The sequence below is a fragment of the Dermacentor variabilis genome, chromosome 4 (genome assembly GCF_050947875.1).
Source record: "Dermacentor variabilis isolate Ectoservices chromosome 4, ASM5094787v1, whole genome shotgun sequence".
In the NCBI taxonomy this organism is placed as follows: domain Eukaryota; kingdom Metazoa; phylum Arthropoda; class Arachnida; order Ixodida; family Ixodidae; genus Dermacentor; species Dermacentor variabilis.
Window position 1 is genome coordinate 177897430 of NC_134571.1, and position 16668 is coordinate 177914097.

The window sequence follows — 16668 nt, forward strand, 5'->3', positions numbered from 1 at the left end:
ATCTCAACACATTCTATAAAGAAAAGGCAAGGAGAAGAAAAAAAAACGCTGAAACCGTGAACATGTGGGAATAAGCATGCCATAAAACCAACACCATTTATCAAGCAGCGATTAAATGAATGATTCACCTTTGTGAACGAACACATCAGCGTTAGTGGAATTCGCATCAGTATTTGGCAGTATACTCCACACTTCTATTGTGATAGGAAAAAAAAGAAGAATGCTTGAAAGTGTCGTACTATGCTATAAATAGCCGGATGCAATTGTGGTTATTTCTACCAGAATGCTGGTATGATGGCTTCAGGTAGACCTTCTTCTCAATCTTTATGTTTCTATGATAAAGTAAGGAAATAATCATTACAGCGTCATCCTGCCGAAGGGACAAAGTCGGGATGCGTGCTTGGATGCGCAAAGCAGTTACATTAATGTGACACGAGCATTTAGTGTAGATAAACTTGAATGCCTTATTCTGCACCTTTTTCGAAATTTTCAACTAGGTAAACTTGGTTAGGATCCCCGCTTATGCTTGTATACTCAAGAATAGGCTTTACTTAAGTTTTATAAGTGTTTAGTTTCACTTGTGGTGGTGACAAGTGAAAGTATGACAAGTGACAAGTATCCAGTGAAGAAACCCAGCTGCTTCAATGCCTTAGTCCATGTAGTCTTAACATGCGCTACCCATTCTGTGCAATTGTGACACTCACCTACTTCAGTTGTGCTAGGTGTGTGTGGCACAAAAACAGTCAGTTGATTCGTATACGAGGGACACCAGTTCCTATCGGTCTTCTAGCAGGCCCTTGCCATGAAGTCGCATGCCTGCTCTTTCTCCTTCTCTTGCTTGCCTGTTGTGCGCACAGTCAGATGATTTAACTTCGTGTCGAGTGTTTTGCACTGCACGTGTGACGGCAATGGCGTGTCGCGTAAAAGTGCGAAGTGCTGTGATAAGTGGAAGTTGATGCGTTTTTCAAGCAAGAGTGCTTCTCTAGAAGACACATGTAGTTTCCATGTGTCTTCTAGAGGAGCATGTGGTGAGGAAGAGAGTGGCCATGGGGAGAGCAGCGAAGGCAAGAGAGAAATTTCTGTGTTGCCTTTATGCTCAAAGTGGTTTAGGGGCCTTCTAATGCTTTTCTAGAGCAAGACTTGTGTGCTGTTTGTGGGAAAAGAGAAGGGAGAGAGAGAAAGACAACAGACTTTTGCTCACTTTTGTAGTGTTTGCAATTTATAATTCATAAAGTTTTTTAGGAGAGTGATGCAGTTTCTACTATGGTTGCACTAGACTGCAACTTTGTGATGGAAAATTCAAGTAATTTGCATCCTGCCTGCATCAGGACCTTGCTCCTGTTGTCTTTCAAAAATGAGAATTGGATCTTGAGGCATAAACAGTGCAATGAGATGCAGGCAACAATAACCTATGCACACATGACTGGCGCTGTGATATCAACTGAAAGTCTTAAAGGGCCCTTACTAGGTTTAGCCATTTTAAACAAACAAGCATAGTGCATACTTATGCACTGACACTCATGCCTGAATAGTATTACACTGCTGCAACTGTGAAAACACCTGAAATTGCAAACCAAACGCTGCATGCCCTCTTTCTTGAGGGAGCCCCTCTCTAAGTTGAAGAGTCGCAGTCAGACGCACAGGTGCATCTGCGTAATTTGCATTGCTGAAACATCACTAACCATGACACATGACTTCGAGAATTATTCAAGGCTACAGCAGTTATTTGTTCTGTTGCTTCGGTGGGCAATTAAACATTTAGGGAAAAAGTAAGACCTATAGATTTAATGTCCGCAAGTTCTTGTTTTACTCAACGCAATAGCAACACAGATATACTTCCACTTCATCTGCTTGTTCCCATGTCGTGCAATCACCCATACGGAAAGCAGAACTCTCCAATTGTGCACACATCGAGGGATCCATTTCAGTGCCTTGCAGAAGCAGCGAGACAACAATACACATGTTCTCGTGCCCAGCTTGCAAAATTGTGCACAGTGTGAAATGAGAAAAATGCAACAGTTTGCATGTTAGACTGTCACGTGAAGTGCGTGCGGCAAAAGTGCGAGAGAAAAAAAAATAGAGAGAAAGGCAGGGCTCGTGACATATATGTGATGCAATCCTTTGACTCCAATGTGGAGAATGCAGGGAAGTAATTTCGCTTGCGAAGGCTGGACAGGGGCGAGTCGAGAAAGTGTGTATGTCGGCAGTGAAGCTCGCTTCCAGACTTGGCGGGTTTGCTACACTTCCAATATTTATATCTCTGCCATTAATGAAACAGTCTGAAAAATTCTTGCAGTAGAAAACTCCCTGCAGGGCACATAATGACTTCCAGCATGTAACCAAAATTTGCTTTAGTGCCTGGTGAGGGGCCTTTGAAGACCAATGTCTGACATGTTTGCAACTCCTAAGGCATGACTGTCGTAAATGAGCAGGAGAATATGCCACAGGAAGGTGGAGTCTAATCAACTAATCTCAGCATGCTTAGAGCATATGCTCTGTGGCCTTGCCTGTGCCTTCGTAATTGTAGCCCTTGCCACTTTTCCACTGCACTTGGTTTCAAGGCAACCTTGCAGGCAATGGTGAGGACAGGAATTGTAGTGGGAAGTTGGGGCATGCGTCTGCTCAACCTCAATCTTATTGGACAATCTTTTTATTCTCGCTTCCCTGCTTTTTAATCTCAAGAGCTAAGGGGGTTGGTCATGGTGCAAACACAGAGCGTTTTCTTGTCACGGTTGTCCTTCAGCCCGCTAAGAACTAGTACCATTGACATGCTTTGCACCTTTGGTGGCGGGGCAAAACTTGTCATGGAGCCAGTCTCTTGATCGGCAGTGGACAAATAAAGGGAGTCAGGGCAGAGCCAGTGCTTCAACAAGAGGACAAGATTTCGTCAGGGCAATAGTCGTTGAACACAGCAAGAAAAAGCTGTTGTCCTGATAAAGACGAACCCCCTTTTTATTGCATTGGCTCCGAGCTGAGATTTCTCTCGTTCGTCCTCTGTTGATTATTCTCTTGACACACGGAGTGAGACCTAAAAAAGTTGAAGAGCACCAATACAACAGCACGCAGCTGCGTTACGCTGTCTGTCCAACCAGGGATAATGCCGGCATGCCTCATAAAGTGCAGTTCAATATAGCAGTATAGCATATAATGATATATCGCTTATAACAATGAGCCGACTTAAGAGTGTCAGCTTATACATTAGGGCTATGAGAAAATAAAGCATATATAACATGTTATTCACTCCATATTGGATATAATGATCAAAAGTCTGCCTTCTGGATGGCATTTTCCATGCAGAATAATCGTGAAATTTGCATTCCTAAGTTTCCTGTAAATGAATGATGGCGAGATGGGGCGATGCGTTTGCCTATGTGCGTTTTTATCTGCCACCATTAACCGTGCAGTGCGTTCTGACTGCGCGGTACAAGATGGCGTGAGCCATCTTGAGTTTCCGTTGTCCATGATCGACCCACGTGTGAGGAGAGAAAAGAAATACTCAGTGCCCTTCCGCTTTGTGAAGAAGGATGACCAGCGAAGCTGTGTAATGTGGGCCCCTTAATGGCGAACTGCACCTCTGCCGCGCGTCGGCCCGACATTGCACTATCATCGGGATCAGTGCATGTATAGGGAGTGCTTAATGTCTGCTTCACCTCCGCTGCGGCTTGGCCCGGTATTGCACCATCTTTGGGACCGGCCCATGTAATAATGCTTTATTCTAGTAGGGCCGCGTCGATCACAGCGCGTACTTGACGGCACGAACGCAGGTGGCGTCTGACGTGGGTGCTGGAGAAGAAGGCTCGAGTTTTGTGTTGACACAGGGACGCGATCCTGGAGGAACTAGCTCAGTATGAAGCGAAGTTGCACCCGCCCTTTGCCCCCCTCCCAGCATGCATGAAAATTCACCACGGAAGCAGAAGTGGACAGTCCGGTTGATAGAAGACGTCGCCAACAAAGTGTAATATTGTATCGCTTGAGATGAAGCTGCAAATTTTGCAAGGCCCAAAGTGTAAGCCCATGCAGAAGTGTTGCGACCATGGCGGCTGTGATCAGGGGCCATGGCTATCAACGGAAAAGGCGGGTTTTGTGCGCCTGGGCGAAACCCCTGGATCCTACAAGGTGGAAGCCACTGACATTACGGAGCTGTGGAAGCACGTCGCTACTGACGAGACACGTGGTGCTTCGATGGAGGAGTTTCTGAGTGCAGATAGTGCTGCCTCTTTATGTGAAGAGATCGCCGACGGGGCGATCATTGTTGCGACAGACAGTGACATTGTGCGACGGGGGCGACAGGATTGACAATAACTCATCTTTGACACCGACTCCGATGTTCACATGAAGTGCACTGTCGTCGATCGAATCGCTCATTGATTTCGTGCACGCTTGATTATTGCCGCTAGTGTTCGTGCAGCAGCTGGACACCGCAGTTGTGAACCTGAAACTCCCTCGAAAGCAAGTGCGGATATCTGACTATTTCAGCGTGCCTAACGCTTGATATGCTGTTTAGAGGTATAAATAAGCATTTTATTTTTCACAGGCTTCTTTATAAAGGTCCATCTTTTAGCGCAAGTGACAAATTTGGTTTCAGAGCTGCAAAGGTATGTTTGGCAGCTTTCTTTTACGGCGGTCCAGATATAGTGATGATCGGTTATAACAGTTTTACTTTTTGTTCCTTTTGATATCGTTATAAGTGGACTGCACTGTATTCAGATCATAGTTCTGGCACTTAAAACCCCAGAATTTAATTTTAATTAGGGATAATGCACTTGTCTTTCATGTGTTGATGTAGAAAAATGGCTGATTCACTTTTATTTTTCGAGAGAGAAAAAGGTAGTGCTACTACTAATACTGACAAGTGTGTATGTCCATTGTGCGCAGTTGGTAAAACTTGGGTTGTCAGTAATCACTTGTTCCTTTATTTTCTGTCGTCCTTCCTGATTGCATTTTTCAGAACTTGTAAACTTGGCCATCTTTTCTGTGAATAATGTAGGGTCATGCATGTGCTTGGGTTCCCATCCTGAGAACAGCTGTACGCACGTCCCCTAAAAGTAAAATATTAGATAAGAGACACTGAATAAAGTGATACAGTAGATGAGTTCATGTTGATAGAGCACTTCTTCAGAGCTATTTGTTAATATTTCAGAGCTATTTGCTATTTGCAGAGCTAATTGGACGAAGCTCGAATGCCAGCAAGGAAAATGAAAACCAAGCCTTCCTTCCTTGTAGTGCATGCCAAAATTACAATGCTAGTGTGTCAGTGTGATGTCACCGATTTGCCTTTCCTTCCCTTTCCATATTCAGCTACTTTGCCACAAAAAAAGTTTCCATGACATGCTAAGTTGAGTTGTTGGTACCTTTGCAATGTAGGGCACTAATCCTTCTTTATTGAAAAGAAAATGAGCTAGTACTGAGCAAACACTCAAAATTCACCAATTGCAGTAGCATATTGGCTATGGCATTCTCCTTTTCAGAACAAGGAGGCGGGCTTGATCCTTGGCCGTATTGGCGGCATCTTAAAGGGGGCGGTGTGTAAAAGTGCCCGTGTTGCGCTCTTTAGGTGTTCATATTTAAGAAAATTGCAAGCAGTGCGAAAAGATCAAGACAAAGGGCAGAGAAGACAGACCGGAAAAGCTCTGTCCTTTGTCTGCGTCTTTTCGTGGTGCTTGGAACTTTCTCAAATATGAATGCACACCAACTGACCCAACTTTCGGTACTTCTTTAGATGCACATTTCAAGATTCCTAGCTGGTCAATATGACGGTGATGTTAAACGCCATCAGTTCACCTATTGTCATGATTTGGGATTTAAATTAAATTAAATTAAATTTATTATTGCGATATCGATTTTTTTAGTACTCTAGGTGCTTTTGCATTGTCTCCATTGGCATTGCTGCCATCGTGCTGTCCTGGTATCACTGGTCCGTACATGGGCCACGTGTTGAGAGTTAAGAAGCCTCCAGTGAAACGCAGTTCATTTGGCTGCGAGAACAACAGAGCCAAGTAGTCATATTGTTGCGTTTCGCTCAGTCGGCTCTGCTGAAACTTTCGCTGCTGGCTTCCGCTGCTGGCATGAGCGTTGTGCACATATACATTAGTGTTCCTGCTGAGGAGCTGCGTGCATACCACATAATGGTGCACACTCTGGTCTGAGCAGCACGGGTCTAAATCTATGTAATCCTTTCATAGGGAGCTGGCAGCTGCCAAACTTTTTCTGTCGGTATCGTCTTGTGCACCCTTGAGCTGCGACGCTGGTAACACTGCTGCTGGCATCCCTCACTGCACTAGCTTTGTGACGTATCTCGTATCTGCTAGCGCGCTGTTCCTTCTGTGCAGCATCAGCTGTCTTGCGTGCTGCGTTATGCCAGATGGCTTCCGCATATTGCTAGAGCACTGCGCGAGGAGTTCATGTGCAACGTTAAACCTTGCCATTACTTTCGATGCTTCACCTTTTGGTGAAACTTGCCATTTTTTCTTTTTGGCAAGCTTCCTGAAAGCAATTATGGGTAAACAGTAGAATCAACTGCACTAGGAGGTGCATATGCTCTCACTAGGCAGTGAATTATTACATGGCTGTGACAGTGCAATGAGAATATAGGAAGAACGTGTAGCCGTAAAACAATGAACGGAATAACAAAAGTAGGCAGAGGGAACTTTTGTAGGAACTTCAGCGTAGTGCTGTCACCTGTCTTTTGTATTTTTGCCTCCGTTTGGCCTTTGGTCTACAAAAGCCTCTGTTCTTGGTAAGAGCAAAATTTTCGCTATTGTAAAGGTTTACCTTGAAGGGGCCCTGAACCACCCCTCGGGCTTGGTGAAATAGTGTAGTCTGCGGATAGCACACGCTGCTGTGAACATCTCAGCCAAGGTTTGGTGTCGTATGTGGTGCATGCAGCTCGCAAGTGGATCGCGAGGTCGCCTTTATCTCAAATGCTCTCTTTTCAACAGAAGGCCCTGTCCTCACTCTGTTGTAGGCGTATTATTTCATCATTGGACGCACTATGTCGTCATTCCCTTAAACGGCGGCTATTGGACAATAGCTGACATCAAGCTATGGTTGGTGACGTGCCCTAGATACAGCGGCCGCCGGGGGTCGCTGTCACGAGTCCACTGGCTAAGCGCGCTGTGGCTAGCTGCGGACAGCCACGTTTGTCTTATGTTTAGCGCGTCGTAGGCACCAAAGGCAGAAGTCGTGGCATCTACGTTAACATCCAAAATGAAACTTGAACTGCGTGCCACGGTGACATTTAGAAAGCTGAGCGTTGTGGGCACAACTCACTGCGCCACAGCCTTCACAGTGCAAGGCATTGAAGAAGGAACGGGAGCACAACGGAGGCTGCGTTTGATTGCCAATAACACTGCTTTTGCTGAATGCATTGAAGTACTTTTTGCGGCAAAGTATTTTTGAAATAGCCTATTTTCACTTCAAATGCCTTTCTCCACTTTGATAAAAGGTGGTTCAGGGCCTCTTTAACAATCCAGTTTAGCTTATTGCTTGCTGTTGTTTCTAACTTTACTATTATTCTTAGATATTCTTTTAAACTAGAGATGTGCAGAAAAGCCTGATGGTAGGCTGTGTGCACATGGGAGCAACAGTGATTGATGCTCACCTATGACTACTTCTGTGGAGTGCGCGATTCTGGGCAATGTGATAATTATAGCAGAAGTCATTTAAAATGGACTTTCTTGAGATAAATTCTGGATGTCTTTGTTTAGTTCCCAACAGTCCCTGTGCACTTTTGTTAAACTTAGTTTCTAATAAGATTAACAGATGTTCGTGCTAAGCATGGTCTATAATATTTGGGGAGGTCAGTTGCAGAAAACAATACGCACACATGTGCATGCAAACAAAAATGTAACTCTGTGTGAAATAACAGCAGTAAGTAAGCACACAGTCTTCAGTAAATAGGAGTGCCATTAGGGGCTCTTCAATGTAAAAATGTGGAGCAGCAAGTCTTGGCAATACCCACATCATGCTTTGCCGAGTAGGTGCCAAGCATTTTATGTGGTTTCATGTCGGACAGTGAATGCAGCTATTTACGATTTTCTATTTTAAAGGGTCTGTCAAAAAATGTGGGTGATATTGAAAACGCTCGCCTTGGGTTAGTTTTTTTCTTATTTATGGCGAAAATGAATCAGAATCTGCTTTTAAGCAAAGCAGAACTTTTTACAACTATCAAAGATTGGTAGACATTTCTTTTAAAGGGAAGCTTTTTCTGATGTTGCAAAAAAGGTATTTTTTGTTGGTTTTGGGATTACATTATTTATCACTCTAGTTGACCACTGCACTAGCCTCTGTAGCGTGCCAAATTAGTCCTTTTCTTTTTCTTCTTTGTGAACAGAAATGTCAGCCCCGTTGTCAGTGACACTCCACGACGGGCAACCAGGAGCGAGTGTAGACGGCAGTTGCTGAACTGCTCGGTGAGCCCCAAATTGTGGGACTCGGTTCTGCAAGAAGACTCGCCAAGGGACACAAGCTGTCTTGTACCTCCCTCTCCTACCGCCACTGACGAGCCTGCTGAGTGCGAGGAAGCCCTGGAGGCAGCCATGTGCACGGCTGTGATAAACGGTAAAAGCAAAAAGTTGCCACCCCTCGCGGTGCAGACGGTGCCAGAGACACTGGAAATAGAACTCTACTGTGGTGGTGTCGATAATGAAATTACGTCGTACCAGCCGCCGCTTTCAGCAATCGCCGAGAAAGAGGAAAGCAGCGGTGAGGATTCCGTTCGATCGAGGGGAAATGCACCTACCGAAGTTGCAAACAATCAAAGGTTCATTGATTGTGCAAAGGAACAAGAAAGAACAGGTGCTGAAGCACCTGAGAGTGAATCAAGCCTGCTGGGTATAGATGAACAGGAAGACAGAATCACCGATGCTGAGTCAGAGGGGTCTCCGAGTCTTCTCCAGCAGGACAAAGTTGCACATCCTGTGCCGCCCCGTGAGACATGGGACGATGATGAGGTGCCACCAACAAGTGTTGCGTCAGGCACGACTCCTGCACAATCTCTGTCTGAAGTGTCATGCCACAAGATACTCAATGTGATGGATGATGGAGACAAATCGCCCAGTCTACTTGATGTGTTTGCTGCACCAAAGAGCACTGCGGCCCCTGTTACGAGTGAGGCGGCGGGGAAAGTGGTGGGCTCCTCTTGTCTACCTGCCACTGAAGTGACTGTGTGCGATGATGACTTGGATCCCAAATCAGTGTTGCCGAGCGGCAGCAAGCTTTCTCTGTTGAGGAAGCGGCGTGTGTCACCAACCGAGGCTGATGATGTGTCCATTGTTCAACCTCCGAGCAGAGCAAAGCGGAAAAAACAGACCAAGCTATCTGACAGGTGAGCCCTAGTAAACTGTTTTAGACAATGTTCTTGCCCGTATGTGTTTTGTGTACAGGCATGTCATGCTGGCATTGTGTTGTCTTTGCAGCTACAGTGAAAGTAATGAGCCTGTATAGACCTTCCAAGTTTACCATTCTCTACAATGCATTGTGCAGTAACTTTTGGCATAGACAATTGTGGCTTGATGCTGTACAGTACGTTGGGCTTGTTCTCTTAAAAAGTGTGTGCTATAAGGTCCTTTAGGAAAGCAACTGTGCTGCACTTGGAACAGGGGTACACCGATATCCACCCTGTCTCCATTGAAGTAGTTCCTTTGGGAAGCAGCCCACTGCCATGGATGTGTCTGCCATGCTCTGGTTGCTCCATGCTAGTGGGCTCAAGTGTCACGTCATGGTTTGTTGGGTACTGCCATAAAAACGACCTTTCATGGTGAATCTTGCTTTTAGGAAAAGAAAGAAGGCAGTCATCTGATCGCGCGAGTACAGAGGTTTTGGAGCCATGAGAAATCTTCGTGCCAGCCTCAGCCCCCTCCCCCCCCCCCTCACAGAGAAAAAAAAATGATAGCAAAACAAACCAAAAGCTTGTTGTAGTGCATTGTCACACATGTAGTATCATCAAGGTGTGGCATATGCGAGTGGCCCTTTGTTGCTTATTGGCTTTGGCATCGAGCTGCTAAGCATGAGGTCGCGGGATCAAATCCTGACTGCAGCGGTTGCATTTCGATGCAGGCAAAATGCAAAAATGCCAGTGTATCATGCATTAAGTGCATGTTAAAGAACCTCCAGGTGGTCAAAAATTCATCTGCAGTTCCCCACTATGGTGTGTCTCATAATCATACCGTGGTTTTGGCACAAAAATATGCTAGAATTTAATTAATTAATTAATCCGTGAGTCAGCATTATCTGGTCAGACATGTCAGATTTTTGGCAGTGCTTGCTGCACATCACACTAAAAATGGTAATTTAACCCCACCTGGAGGAATTCACAACACAATATTACGGTCTTGCCAGTCCATAAACACTATTTCAAGGATCACTATTTTTGCAATGTACCTTGCAAAGGGCTGTTTTACTTTGTCTGGTGGTTAATTAGAATACAGGTGAAGTTACAATGTGCATGCAACATTGAGGAACACTATTATGCACTGTGTGATCAAAGCTTCTTGCGCCTGCCACGGTGGCTGCGGTGTTCTGCTGTAGCCTGTGAGGTCACGGGTTCAAGTCCCGGCTGTGGCAGCTGTGTTTCAATCATGGCAAAATGCGAAAAGCATGTGTACTTAGGTTCAGGAACACGTTGAAGAACTTCAGGTAGTCAAAATTAATCCAAAGTCTTCTATGGCATCCTTCATAGCCCATTGTGCAGTATTGAGATGTATAAGCATTGCACTTTATTATTTATTTAAAACTTTTTGGTCTTTATATAAGTTAAACCTCGATATAACAAAGTCCGTAAAACTGGCACTTTACTTCGTTATATTGAAATTGGATCTTTTATGCAAATAAGTATAGTTGCTGACGGATTTTTGCCATGGAAGAGGCTGTAAAGTTTTGCAAGTTATCATGCCATCATAAAAACATGAATTTCATTAAGAGAAAAAAATATTCTTGTTGACATCGAGAGTTGGTGACCAAAGGTTCAGTTTCATGCAGTGTCGACTATATCTTTACAGCAGTGGTATAAAGCGAAGCTTTTGCATCCACTTTGCTGCTGTGACTGATAGCGTCACCCACAGTGGGATGATGCAATCAATCATTTTTGATACCCCCCCCCTTCCAAGCACCCACAGCAGACAGCGCACGAGGCGTGATAGGATCTTATCAAAGTTAGACTTTATACAGAACAGGAAAGATAGACGGTCTTGCATTTAGTACAACTATACCGCTACTCATGTTATCACTGTTCACGCCACACAAGGCAGTAATAATTGGCCACAACAAAAACACCAAATTGGGTGCTGACACAATGCAAGCTAAGAATACAGAACTAAACGCAGCCCCCCCCCCCCCAAAAAAAGAAAACGTTGGCCGAGGCAAAAGTTACTTCAAGTGTTCTTCGATATCAAATGTTTGAGTGGCAAAAAAGCTGTCAAGGTGTGCGTGCCGGAACACAGTAGGCAAGAAACACTGCTGCACCGTTTGTCGTGTTGCTAAACAACTTGCGATATTGCAGAGGCTGCAGGGTGCCTGCGGCATCTCGCAGAGCTCTGAGAAACACTAGAGCTGATGATTCCTTCTGTGCAAGGGGGATGGGCTTAGTGACAAGAGACTATCCCCCAGGGATGCTCCGGGAATTCGTGAAGTTGTTCTTACAGCTAAAGCTTTAAAAACTTGCATTAACAAAATTTGTGTTTTAACAAAGTTTTTTCGCTGCAAGTACAACTTCGGTATATCGAAGTTGGACGGTAGTTTGGTACATTGCAAACCGCCTTGGCAGTGGCAGCTCGTGGAATGTGACATGTTGTTTGTTGAAGTCGGTAAGCGTGCTCCTGAGATGCACATTAGGATGCACTTCCTTGAACTTCAGTCGAAGTACTGCTGGCCGGAGTTTTATACCAATGCAGCAAAGTCACAAGCCAGCGTGTCTTATGCACCAGTTGGTCCATCCTTCTCGGAGTCCGGCATTCTGCATGTGCTAAGATGTATCTTTAGGACTGACGGCTATGCACTGTTATCGGCTGTGAAACACATCATACAATTCAAACTACAAAAGGCACTTAAAATTGTAGACTCTCTGAGCATTGCCAAGGCTTTAGTGTCACCACAAAAGCATAAAAATCCTGTAATTATTGACCTTTATACATTCCTGTGCACTGTTTATGCATGTAATGAACGGGTCATAATATGCTGGGTGCCTAGACACACAGGCATTAAGGGTAATATGCTCGCTGATGAAATCACCACATCCACAGCAACAAAAGATTTCAACTCTTTAACAGCTGTACCCACCATAGATATGAAACTTTTCATTCGAAAAAAATGAAGAGCCTGTTGGCAATGCTTGCTGGATGCCCAAATTTCGAATAAATTTCATCTAATTATGCCACAGTTAAGCACTTCCCGATCAGTGATAAAGTCATGACAAAGCAATGTCCTGTTACGTCTACTAAAAATAGGGCACAGGTACGGTACACACAACTTCTTGTTGATTGGTAATGAAGCTCCTAAATGTGGCAGATGTGGTGAAAGGCTGACCATCATCCACGCCCTTGTGGAGTGCCGGGAGGCGGAAATCGAGATGAAAAAAAAAGCGCTTTCCTTTAGCATTTCCTTTAGTTTCTTGGCACGAACCCTTTATTCGACACCAAATCTGTGTAAAATTTTTTCGGTGACACTCTTACATAGCAAATTATCAGTCCAAAAATAGGCTGCATTAGGTAGACCTGGTATAGCACATGCCTCGAGGCCCTTGTACTCAAGGGCCCTGATGAGGCAGTAGTGCTACTGTCATTTATTCTTAGTGTATCATCCTCTCAATGTAGATCCTTTATTTTGAGTATATCATCCTGTCAACGTACATGCCTTAAGTTCATATTACGCCTCACAACTCATTGCTATTATTTCACTACATATATATTTTATGCAGTTTACAGCGACTGTATTTAGGCTCCTTTACAGCCACGTCACATCTACCTCTTATAATTCATTGCTCCATTGCCAACTAATTAACACTTGCCTGGTGCTCTTTGGCCATACTTGACCCTTGCACCACAAAACATTACATTCATCAGTTTGTTACATTGCCAATTTCGTTAAACCGAGGTTTGTTGTGTCAAGGTTTGACGGTATACGTCTGCAATCTCAAAAAGATAGAAGCCATTTCATCCTTGCACTGCCAATCTATGCAAGACAGTTGCACGTAGCAGCTTTGACTGCGCATGGTCTCTGTGATAGCAGCAGCGTGCTGCGTAGCACTCTTCCGCGGCCGCCATGGGGTGCTGCGACAAGCCCTTTTACCACCAAGAGCCACGTATCAGTGCGATAACTCAACTTGAAGGATTCTAAACATTTTGGAGCACGAGGTTTGTGAGATGACATCCTGTAATAGTGAAGCCGTTCTATGGTTAGTTAGATTAATGTTTCAGGGCCGCTTTAAATGCACACTGCAGTGAAATTTTGGTTTGCATAAAAAGCATAGTTTAAGATAAATGTAGAGGAGCCTCCCTGGGGCAAAATTTTACATTTGAAGTATGAGTAGATGCGCCGTGAAAAATAGACATTTCTGATACCACACTGGCAAAGCAAGGCCATTACTGCTTGGTGAAAGGGATGCATGACCCAAAACATTAAGCACCAGCATGGTTCCTTGGCATCACCTTTGAGATTTTGCACTGCTAGTGGGGCGCTGAAAAATTTCAGAGGCAGCATACACAGATTTACGTCGCATCTGCTAACACACCTTCTGCTTACTTGCTGTTAGAGGCTGTGAACAAGAAAACTACACAGTTACCAGCCCTGCAGCTTTGCCGAGATTGCTTTAGTTGTTTATGCTACTCATCTATAACCAATTTAGCCAAAGTGTAATCTTGTTGCAGTTGGCCTTAATCTGTCTTTAAAGTAGCACTGACATGTCATTTCTTATTTGTCCTAATTTTTTGCAATAAATCAAGGTCCAAGCCATCTAAAACATACAAAAGATACTGGCAAGTGTCGGAGCATCACAACAAATTTACTATAGTATATTTCTATGTTGCATCTTAGGTTTCAGAACTCGAGGAGGTGAATGCGCCATGATGGTCCGATACGCTGCCTCACTTTCTGTGATCACTGAGACAGCCACACGTGAACACGGCTACAGTGAATGCATACAGCAGGCTTGGGAACTTTTTATTAGCAACGTCACCATACCTAACGTTATGGCTACACGATTTCAGTTAATTTTTCACTGTGTGATGTTGTAATAAGTCGATGATGCCACATCTGGAATTTTTTGACCAACTTTATACTCTGTTTTGTACATAGCAGGTAACGCTACGAAAGCTTAGGAGACTTCTGCCACTGCTTGCATCCACGGTCAAAATTTGTTTCACATATGAAAGAAAAATATCTAAGTACATGCGATTCAATTCAATGTGAAGTTGTCTTGTATACTTTTATATACCAAAATATGACGTATTTATTACATGGAAGACGTTGGGGGGTATCTGAACTTGTTGACCTCCAAACAAGCGGAGTGACGTGTTTCTGTTACTAGCGACCACAGTGCATCGCTTGTTCTCTTGACCAGAGCATAGTATGCCACATACTGGAAGCACAAAGGTGTGCTAGTATTATTTAATCTGCCATAAGCTTGTGTCCACAAGTTGTAGTTATTCAATGAAGTGGCTATTCCATAGAAAGTATCGCAGATTAAGAGCAACAGCAGTGGGAAATGTGCAGAGGGAGACTTATAAATGGCTGCAATACTTGTGTAGTTTCTGCAGCGTTGCCTGCTATGTATGAAATGAAGTGTATAACACCACATTAAATTTTTTTTTAAAGTGTTTCTCAACCTTTATTCTTCCTAAGTGCCACACTTTTAATGTGAGAAGGTTGTGCTGGGGTCTCTACAATGTCGGAGATGTGCATCAGTATTCCTTTAAGGAAAGTTCACGTCTACCATCGTCTCTTGTTTGTGCTTTCTCGCAGGTACTTCCTCTCGATAAACCGTACGACAGTCCCTGCAACCAGGTCCTCCAGCAGATCCACAAAAAAGGAATTGTCGCAAACTCACGTGGACACTCATTTCATGGAGGACTCACTTTTCTCGATGCAGAGGAAGCAAGTCGACCCAGACGAGACATTTGTTTCACCCGGACTTTTGCAAGATTTCAAGACGCCACCTACGGCCACAGTTTCGCGCTTGCCTGGTGCTCTGGAAAATGGTGGAACCCCTGAAGTTAAACAAGGTTAGTATATCACACCTTTCAGCTGACATACTCTAAGTACTAGTTATGTTTTGTTCTTCACAAAAGTGTTATAATGTATTTATTATTATTTATTATAAGTTGAAGCTTTTAATTAGTTCTTGCCCAGGTTGGTGCACTGGAAAAATATTTCACTATAAAACTTTGTCGGGATGTTAGTTTGCTGTCAACCTGTGGCAACGGTATGTTGCTTAAATCCACTTTCAAAGTGAACTTTTCTCTGGCTGTTCCCTCCACTTTGCGTAGTCAGCTATTTATCCAAGCAAAGTGGGCAGATCCCACAGACAGTGTAATCAATGAAGGTGAGTTGGTGGGCCAATACTGATACCAGCGCACAATACAACTCCTCGAAAGGTTTTTAATGTGGTTTGCAATGTAGGCCAAACCTGGTGGCAGTGTAACATGGCAACATCTCTACACGTCATAATATTAACCAATAGAACTACCCCACAGGGGTGTCTGCATCAGCGGACGTTTGGTGTGTTGCGACACCACGTACCCGAGCACACGAGGGTTGGACCCTCCCGCGTGTAGCCGTGCGTGGCTTAGCCATGTCTGGGGAAAAGGGGATCCTGGAGGTTGAGCCGATGCTGGGTGTTTGGACCATTAAGACCCCCCGGCGGAGGCGACACACCTCTTCGGCCTCGGCTTCACACAGACGGCACCTCCAGACTGACCCACCTGGAGGAAATCGGCTATCGCCTTTTCCTGTCCTCCTCTCCAATCTTTGTCTTTCTCTCCCACTTTTCCATCTTTCCTGTCTTCTCTTCACTTCTTATTACTTCCGTATTTCCTGGTGGCAAGGGTTAACCATGTGTAATATATCCAATCTTGGGTATATATATTAGATTATAGCGGCGATGCATGGCTGGCGTCTGCAGGTATTCTTCCAACCTTGTAGTGTCCCCTTGTTGGGCTCGGTGGTGGGTGGCCACCATCGCCGCCGAATTTTCTTGCTCTATATGGCAAATAACTTTCCTCCACTACCTGATCGCTCCCTGAAGAGGGGGCGCACCGACGAAACATTCACTTTCTTCATGCAGCCAAAACAATCTTTTCCAAAGTGCCACGTTGTACATAGTCAGCACGATAAGAAAACAGTCAGAATGATCTCACCATTTGTTGTAGCGAAATCTCTCAATGAAGCAGTTGGCCCAGGCTATAAAGTAACGGAGATAGGAAGTGGCGATCATCTTCTCGAACTCCACGACAAAGTGCAGTATGACAAACTCTCGAAAGTTGTAGCATTTGGGGAAATTCCCGTCTCAGTGGGCCCACACAGATCAATGAACACAGTGCGCGGGGTCGTCTAAGATGGCCTCCTCGAACTGAGCGAAAGTGAACTGCTTGAAGGATGGCAAGACCAGAACGTAATCAAAGTACAAAGAATAACATTGAGGTGAGATGACAAGCAAATACCTACCAAACACATAATCAT

General features: G+C 44.4%; 1 protein-coding gene and 1 long non-coding RNA gene across 2 annotated transcripts in view; one reads left to right on the top strand and one right to left on the bottom strand.

Annotated features, from left to right (window-relative positions):
* LOC142579964 (uncharacterized) overlaps nt 1-16668 on the top strand; it is a 75987-nt gene that overhangs the window by 12760 nt on the left and 46559 nt on the right. Inside the window, exons 5-6 of the mRNA XM_075690653.1 lie at nt 8333-9325; nt 14953-15212. Of these exons, the coding sequence (XP_075546768.1) occupies nt 8333-9325; nt 14953-15212 (1253 nt within the window). The remainder of the gene's footprint in view (nt 1-8332; nt 9326-14952; nt 15213-16668) is intronic.
* Nucleotides 4827-16638, bottom strand: LOC142579965 (uncharacterized). Its single transcript, XR_012827515.1, has 3 exons — nt 16347-16638; nt 15066-15197; nt 4827-5039 (listed from the first exon to the last, which is right to left on the bottom strand). It is a non-coding gene; the product is annotated as an uncharacterized LOC142579965 (long non-coding RNA).